Source organism: Xenopus laevis, chromosome 2S, assembly GCF_017654675.1.
Source record: "Xenopus laevis strain J_2021 chromosome 2S, Xenopus_laevis_v10.1, whole genome shotgun sequence".
NCBI classification, from domain to species: Eukaryota; Metazoa; Chordata; class Amphibia; order Anura; family Pipidae; genus Xenopus; species Xenopus laevis.
In genome coordinates this window covers 61,565,340-61,574,521 of record NC_054374.1, presented here as the reverse complement: position 1 = coordinate 61,574,521, position 9,182 = coordinate 61,565,340, and the positions used below count along the sequence as shown (strand labels likewise).

General features: G+C 37.1%; 1 protein-coding gene across 3 annotated transcripts in view; it reads right to left on the bottom strand.

The window, feature by feature from the left end:
• Positions 1 to 294: 294 nt before the first annotated feature.
• The window catches only part of strip1.S (striatin interacting protein 1 L homeolog), a 28,640-nt gene continuing 19,752 nt past the window's right edge, over positions 295 to 9,182 (bottom strand). For 2 of the 3 annotated variants that reach the window (XM_041582938.1, XM_041582939.1), the window contains 7 exons: positions 8,018 to 8,115; positions 7,697 to 7,823; positions 7,347 to 7,447; positions 7,204 to 7,270; positions 6,651 to 6,755; positions 6,363 to 6,567; positions 295 to 2,637 (listed from right to left, as the gene is read on the bottom strand). In XM_041582938.1, the coding sequence (XP_041438872.1) occupies positions 2,390 to 2,637; positions 6,363 to 6,567; positions 6,651 to 6,755; positions 7,204 to 7,270; positions 7,347 to 7,447; positions 7,697 to 7,823; positions 8,018 to 8,115 (951 nt within the window). In that variant the 3' untranslated portion in view covers positions 295 to 2,389. Of the gene's footprint in view, positions 2,638 to 6,362; positions 6,568 to 6,650; positions 6,756 to 7,203; positions 8,116 to 9,182 lie in introns of all 3 variants that reach the window. The other variant, NM_001127875.1, reaches the window with a different exon arrangement.

The following is a 9,182-nucleotide window of genomic DNA, read 5'->3' as shown; positions in this document are numbered from 1 at the left end:
TAACATCTGCTGAGTGTGCACTGTATTGTCCCGTCTTGCAGGAGTTGCATATTTTTGCATTTTTTGTCTGTTGTCCGGTACATCTATGTTGTGTGTAGCACCACGGTCCTAGAGGAACATTGTTTTGTTTCACTGTGTACTGTACAAACGTATATGGATGAAATGACAAACTCACTCTTAAAACGTTATTAATGCAAGTATCCGCCATCCCCAATGTAGTCTGGGCCCCAATACGAATGGTCTATTAATATTATAAATAATTTTGTGACAATAATTCACCAACCAACAAAACAATTTGAAAATAATGTTTAATAAGTTATAACCATGTTCCTTGCAGGTTTCCACTGACTACAATGTGTTTTTACAGCACAACTGCAGGCCTCTAGAATTGAAACATTTTATACATACAGTTGCAACTACTGTCATTTCCAACTTTAACATAAGCAATACAACGCCATGTAACTATAAGCACACATTACATAAAAATGATTATGTTCATCATTCAAAGCCAAGCATATGCTAAAAATAAACTATTGCTCCCAAAGGTAATTAGGACGTTTTTTTTTTAAGTTGTATACAGATATTTTTAATGAATTTTGTGACTGAATATTGAGATTTCTGTTTTATGATACCAGACTTCTACTAACTATTCTGAAACATTATGTTCCCTCAACCTTCCTTCTTTGGTCGTGTCTCCAAAAAATATCTTTCATACAAACTTTTAAAACAGGTGTGCAAAATCCAATTTCTGTAAGTCAACTCTCTTTACGCCCCTCAATTTGTTGTTTGAACTGGCCTCAAAACATATGTTCGCCAATGGGTGAATGGCTTAGAGTGAGCACTTTGGTCAGCACCTAGGAATTTTATTTTTTTGTTGGTTCAGGGAAGATAATAGGGAAACAACATGTGCTCTAAACTTTGGGGTTAACACAACATTTGTGTATCTTTATACAGAGAAATAGTCTATAGATTTTACAGTGTACAGAAATATCAGGTGGGGTTCCTACCAAATAAGGATAAATTAATTCCTCATTCAAACCTTTTTTTTTAGGATATACTTCCATCTATTTTTTGTATGGAATCTTTGTATCAGTTTTTTAAGCATTCTATGCATACAGAATTGTACAGGAACAGTAGGATGAAACTTTAGTCATCAGTATATACATAGTAAATAGACTGAGCACAGCATACTAATTAGGTCATCCAGAGAAGTCCAGCCTTTGCAATGCAGTGGGCCAATTAGTTAAATACTACTTCATGATGTTATACATAGTAGACCCAAACCCAATTTTAGAGATGGCTTGTGCCAATTTTGACACAAAGCATCTTTGCAGGATCTCATTCTACCCTCCATAGGGCCTATGTAAGAAGAACATAAAGCACATTCCTACTTGACTTCTTATAGAGATACCGTCACCAGAAATAAACCTTATTTTACATCTACTATATCATAACATTGTATTTGCATTTATTTATTATTTTGCCATAAAAGTATTTGCCCAGTGCTGTTACATTACCCATCTTATCCCCATGTTACTCTATGAGGGGGCTGCCATATTTGAGCAGCAGTAGTCCGTTAGCATTAGAAACTAACAGGCTAAGATGGGACAGTCAGGTTGGCAAAACAGTCGGGTTTAGGAAGTAACAATTACGTACAAAAATAGCCCTATCGGTAACTTTTAATGTACATTAATATTTTGAATAGTAGATTTAAAGTGTCAGTATCACTTTAAAAAAAATCTGCTAGTGCAGATTATTGTACTGTATCAGTGGTGAAAAGAATTCAGTCCTATAATAAAGTACAGGCTTGGGATCTACTAAGTAGAAAGCCTCAAAATACATTCTATCATATGTTTTTCCTCTTCCTCTGTCATATGTTTTTTTTTTTTTAAAAAGACAGCTCAATTACAATTCAGTGTTGACTGAAATTCAATACTATATTTTTCTTTTTTAATGTTTTTAAGTAGCCTTAAATCATTGTGCTCCAAATTATATAAATCCCTTTATCCAAAACAATGCTAGCATCCTGGATAACATCCCAAAGCTGTAGCTTATTACTCAAGGCAATACAACTACTAGAGAATGCTGGGATGATAAACTAAGGGATTTGTCCTACAGCTTTAGGCTACAATTGCTTCTGTCCCTTTTAAAAGAATGCCAAGATAAATATTTATAATAAGTTCATTACCTTAAGTTCAAAGAAGGAATGTAACCTGTAGAATGGAGCAGTCAAAATATAAAAAGGGCCTGCTAGTGAGTTCTGTTGTTGGATATCAAATGATGATGAGTAAAGTGATGTTGGTGTAAAAAGAAGCATTTTATATATTTTTTTTCAAGCTTGCAAATAGTGTAGTGTGCCATTTACAACCTTCCCTAGAGATGTAAAAAACTACTGCAGCAGTTCTTCCCATGATATTGGTTTAGAAAACACTTCTCTCTCCAGCCATAAATCATAGTTCATCTGAAAGTCCTCAGGTAGCTCAACACGTTGCCCTAAAACACTCTGAAGACAGTTGTCTACAGGGAGAAAATCAGGGTTCCTAGGAGTCCGATCATATCGCCTTGAGTTGAAGCGTTCAATGTTTGCCCTAAGAGCACATTCCTCAGCCTGAAAGTCCCAAGGACGAGCATCAAGATCTGTGACAGGGAGAAAAAAAGGCAACAAATCAAATCTAGACTCTTCACCACTTAATCTGGCCCTCTTTTGACCGAAGAGGCAGAATGCAAATGCTGCAATTTTTTCCCCCATAATCGACTCTATCCCAATCTATTTTTTTTCCACATATTAACATATAGTGGCAGACACAAAAAATAAAGACCCGTCCATCAAGATTATTTTTTTCTTTCTAGTTTATCAAGAGAAAGGCAGGAAATCATTGCAAAGCTTTCTCCAAATTGCTTTCAACAGTAAAAAAAACATTCCTTTCCGACTCCTAAATGGCAACTGGACCAGTACCTGCATCACAACTTACCAGAAGCCTTTTCTATTCATTCAATTGTTAAAAGGCCGTCAAAGCCTTTCTTGAAATTCTGGACAAAAATTGTTGGGAAGAATGTGAATCTATACCCCTGTAAATAAATTTTCCACCAAAAAGATTATGCTTTGCATGGTGAAATAATTTCTCTTTACAAAGAATTTTTTTTTATTATGCAAAATTCACAAGGGGAGGACCCCTTTAATAGAGGCCAATTACTTCTGCCAAATGGCATTGTTTGCCGTAGGCTGTTTGTGCTAGAATGTCCTTCTTCAACAAGGGTTTGACTATCGTTTTATTAAAGATACAGGTATGGGGTCCACTATCCGGAAACACGCTATCCAGAAAGCTCCGAATTATGGAATGGCTGTCTCCATTTTATCCATATAATTACATTTTTTAAAAATGGGTTCCTTTTTCTCTGTAATAATAAAACAGTACCTTGTACCTGATCCAAACTAAGATATAATTAATCCTTATTGGAAGCAATACCAGCCTATTGCATTTATTTAATGTTTACATGATTTTCTAGTGTTTTTTAAGGTATGAAGATCTAAATTAAAGAAAGATCAGTTATCCAAAAAAAAACCAGGTCCCAAGCATTCTGGATAACAGGTCCCCATACCTGTATAAGAAACCTGCATATTTTTATCCAAATGAACACCCCCCCCCCTTTCTAATCTGTGTACTGCATCAAAGGTGCCTCAGATGCCTCCTCAACCACATCTACTGTGCAAATACAGAGCAGCAGAGTTTGCAGTTTGTTTGAACATCTCGTTATGGCCAAGACTATCTGTTGGTGAACTGATAATGTGCACTGAAGGCCATGTCCAGGTCAGCCAGCACGTACAGGGAGGAAGGTTTACTAGTTGGAGAGGTGTTGGAGGTTTGATTTTTCATTATTTTCTATAACCGTGGAAGATGCCTAGATGCCAGTCTGTCTAAATCCAGATGTGTTCTAGGGGAATTCAATTGTTCTGCATAGTTTTCAACAAGGGTTTGTTCACCTTTAAATGAAATGTTAGTATGATGTAGAGGGTGATATTCTGAGACAATTTGCAATTGGTTTTCATTTTATTATTTGTGTTTGAGTTATTTAGCTTTTTATGGTAGCACTAGAAGCCACTAAGGCCTTTGACTTGGTCGATTAGCCTTAACTATGGAAAGCCCTGGAGAAATCTGGCATAGGCCCTAACTTCCTAGCTTTGCTTAAACTCCTCTACCTAACCCCAGTCGCGCAGGTGTGAGTCAATAGCACTCTCTCCAGAACCTTTCCTCTTACCCGGGGCACCAGACAGGGCTGCCACCTCTCCACCCTTCTTTTTGCCTTAGCGATAGAACCATTACGGTCCGACAAACCCCCAGAAATTAATAGACTCAAATGTGGGAAGCTATAGAGGAAAAAATTGCACTATATGCGGATGATTATTATTATTTTATTATTAACATGTATTTATATAGCGCCAACATATTGCGTAGCACTGTAAAGTAAATGTGATTATACAACTAAATCACATGAATTATATACATCGAACATATAGAGTTACATAAATCACAATCAATACCGGTACAAAAGGTGAAGAAGGCCCTATGCAGAAAGAGCTTACACTCTAAAGGGAAGGGAGTAATACACAAGGTGTGGGTGTGGGCAAGATTGAATTAAGTGGGTGAGAGATGTGGTACTGTATGTGGTGTTGCGTTTGGTAGTTAAGCAGAGTGAGGGTAGGCTTCTTGAAAGAAGTGCGTTTTAAGAGATTTCTTGAAAGGTTGGGAGAAAGTCAGACAGACCGTGGGAGGGAGTTCCAGAGGAGGGGTGCAGCCCTTGCAAAGTCTTGAATGTGAAAACCCACTTACAACACTACATGCCACTCTGGCAGGCTCTCATGAAGCAATTAGGAATGTGCCCTACAGGAAAGCCAAAGACACCCCTGCCCCCCACGCTAAGCTGCCCAATAAAAGCCTGGACGATTGCCACTACGGTTCGTTCAAAAGCTGCAAGCCCTCCATCCCCCTATACCCCATTATGGAGAAACTTCAATCTGCAGCACCTACTTCACCTACCGGACATCAAGTACTGGCCAAAATTAGGGGTAAGACAATTATCAGATCTCTTAGTAAACAATTTTCCGACCCTTGCCCAACTAGCAACTAAATTAAACCACCCAAACATAGCTTGGCACTGATACTTCCAATTCAGACATGCTTTTGCGGCCCAATTTGGTAACCTGGCTATCTCTACTAAAACCCAACCACATGAAGACAGGCTCTGGGATCCAAATCCACAAAAACTGGTCTCTGGGCTGTACACGACACTGATATCCACCATAATAGTCATTTTAACAAAGCTAAAGCTAAGTTGAATGATATTATTCCTGCTCTATATGGCAATATGTGGTAAGATGCAACAGGGGAACTGTACAGCTTTTGTAATTTCTACAAAAGATAGGATGGTACAATTCCGTTATCATACACTGCACATATATTACTTCAATCAGGCTTAAAGCCATGGGCAAAAGCCCCAATGGAAATTGTCCCAAATGCCAGCACCTGGGCACTGGGTTCTTCCATCTGCTTTGGTCATGCTCCCTGATACAAAGGTTCTGGGACAAGGTAATAGCCTACCTAACTAATGAAATCCTTCTCCCTGGAGCACTAACACCAGAGGTGTGCCTACTGGGATTGGTGGATGAACTGGCACCTCTGACTAAAACGAGATGTCTACTAAGAACCCTCCTCTTTTATGCCAAAACGCAGATTGCCATGATATGATATACCACAGTAAAGCAGTGGGTAAAACTAGTCAATAATAGGCTCCCGATGATAAAGTTAACATACATAGCCAGACAGTGCCCAAAAAAGTTTGAAAAAAATCTGGGAACCCTGGTAAGAGGTCTGTCCTGAAGTAGACCCAGAGATTCAATAAATGCAAATGTACAAGATAATATATGTAATATGTCTATTTCTTTCTCAGTAAATGAAATCCTATATTAGCATGCTTAAATCCTGTGAGAACAGAGGTAACATGTAACACACACACGAACCTAATATATAACATACTTTATGCTCCAAATGTATAACTGAATGTCTTAATCTAATAAATTGTGGTCCTGCATGACCAATCACACGCTTCACCAACAATGCCTACTTTGTTCAGTTGTTAAATGTGTGCCGTTTTAAAAACGCAAAATAAAAACCCTTTCAAAAAAAAAAAAAAAAAACATGCATTGCTTTTATTGCCCTCAATATATACTCCCATTTTTGACATAAGCTCATTAATTTGGCTTAGGTAAAAGGGTTATACTAACTGATACATTCATAATTTAAAGTCAAAATAAGGAACTTTTTAATAGATTAAAAATAATTTTGAGAAGACGGGTTGATACCTACCATTTCCATAAGCCCAATCATCGTTTAGACGATGGCGCACTTTCTGATAAATTGCGGACATAGTTTTCATGTTACTTTTCCTCCACTGCCGGCCCAAATACTTGGTCTGCACTTTCAACAGCTTCAGAACATAGAGCTGCATCATGGCTTGTTTAACTTTCAGAGCTCTTTTGAGAATTGGAGCAGACTTGAAAACCACAAGCATCTGTAACAACATATAGGTAACTAAATGACCAGTTTATTTTCATTTTCTTAAAAAAGGTTTACATTGCCTCTCGATCTACTCACCATGGTCCTTGAGTGTTTCCATTTGGTAAGTTTGTTTAAGATGCGCAGAAGATTTATGCAAGAAAACAAATTTCGCCAACAAAAACGGTTGTTGTCCCCAGCTTCCTGCAATATAATATTATAGCGAATATATAGTGAATAAAGTACCCCCTTTTGTAAAATATAAGGATATTATAAGTTACCGAGGAGTTTCATGACCAGATAAAAACACGAGGCCGAAGGCCGAGTGTTTTTATACAGGTCATGGAACTCCGAGGTAACTTCTCTAGATATAGATCTATCTCTCTCTCTCTCTCTCTCTCTCTATCTATATATATATATCTATATATCTATATATATATATCTATATATATATCTATATATCTATATATATCTAGATATAGATCCATCTATCTATCTATCTATCTATCTATCTATCTATATATCTAGATATAGATCGATCTATCTATCTATCTATCTATCTATATATATAGATAAATAAGTGCAATAAAAAAATATCCATGTAAATAAATAAAGTGAAACTGTAATGATTCATCTATTCTCACAGACTTACCAAACTCTCTGCAGTCAACTCTGGCAGCTCATGTACAACACAGTATGGATAATCCAGGACTGAAATACTACAGCAGTGAAAATAAAGAACATGTGATACATAGAAAATGAGAATCATCACAACACTTTTGCCCACTCCATTACCTGTTCTTGGCAGTGATGTAGGACATAATATTCTGATTAAAGAATTTTAAAATTAAGGGAATACAGTTGGCAAACACGAGGTGCTGGGCCATATACTCCATCTGAAACAAAAAAAATTACAAAAAAACATTAGAGATATTTGGGGTGGTTCTTTGAAAGGACTGTGGACACATTCATTTCTTCAATGGGCATACTTCGCACACTTTGATGAGATATTATGCACTTTTCAATTTGCATTACTGGCATATGCTTTTCAGAGGTGGGCTTGGCGATTTCACTTTCTTTCTCTAAATGCCTTATTAACACTAACTACTCATAGAATTCAGAAAATAAATTCATAGGCTACATACCTGATAAATGTGGTTCAGTTTAAAATGTTTAAGCAACAGGAGAAGCACAGCAGAAATTGCTTTAACAATGATTTCTTTGTGCCGGTTTACATCAACACCAAGTTTCATACTTTGTAAAACTGTGGTCCTAACACAGAAACACAGGCAAGTTAGTACAAAAGTATGACAAAAACGCTAGTATAATGAAATATCCTAAATTGTGACAGTGTATGCATATCTTTATGTGTAACTGATAGGAATGATTAACCCTTCATTATAATGAACTGTGCATTATGATGGAGTTATACTCATGCTATTAATCAGAAAAAGCCCATCACTCACGGCATCTCCTCAGGCAATACGTCCGCCAAAATATTAATGGAATCCGTCTTGGCTTTGGAGGTAGGAGCAGCAGCAAGCAAGATCTTCAGCAACGCAATCTGAATCAAACACATTGCATTTTATAGGCTTGGCTAAAATATTGCAGTTATACACACATTATATACAATTGCTGTTTTATAGTTCACTTGAACCAGTCTTTACTGTTTGCAATCATCACTAACATACTTCATTTTATTACCCCTCCTTGATGTACAGAGATTTACAGAAACTGCTCATTTTTGCACACACATTAATGGGATTGGATAATCAAATTCTATATAGAAAACATGTCCTGTTTATCAGCAGGCTGACAATTTTGTCTATATTAGAACACACAAAAATAAATAAATATATATGAAAAAGTTGGAGTTTTGTTTATCATTGGCTGAGCTTTCAAAGTAGCAAATTCCATTTAATATAGAACTTGCCTTATGGAAACAGTAGAATAGGTATTTTTGACCATTCGTCCAAACAAAATCTCTCCAGTTCAGTTAAATTTGATGGCTGCCAAGCATGGACAGCCTTCTTCAAATCATCCCATAGATTTCCGATGATATTCAAGTCGGGGGACTGTGACGGCCATTCCAGAATATTGTACTTCTCCCTCTGCAGAAATGCCTTTGTAGATTTCTAAGTGTGTTTAGGGTCATTGTTTTGTTGGAATATCCAACCCCTGCTTAACTTCAACTTTGTGACTGATGCTTGAACATTATCCTGAAGAATTGTTGATATTGGGTTGAATTGATCCGACCCTCAACTTTAACAAGGGCCCCAGTCCCTGAACTAGCCACAAAGCCCTACAGCATGATTGTAGCCTCCACCAAATTTGACAGTAGGTAGCAGTTGTTTTTCTTGGAATGCGGTATTCTCCTTCCGCCATGTAAAGCGATTTTTGTTATGACCAAATAACTCAATTTTTATCTCATCAGTCCAAAGCACTTTGTTCCAAAATTACTGTGGCTTCTCTAAGTGAACTTTTGCTTACAACAAGCGACTCGGTTTATGGCGTGAGTGCAGAAAGGGCTTCTTTCTCATCACCCTGCCATACAGATGTTTTTTGTGCAAATTGCACTGAATTGTAGAACCATGTACAGATACACCATCTGCAGCAAGATGTTCTTGCAGG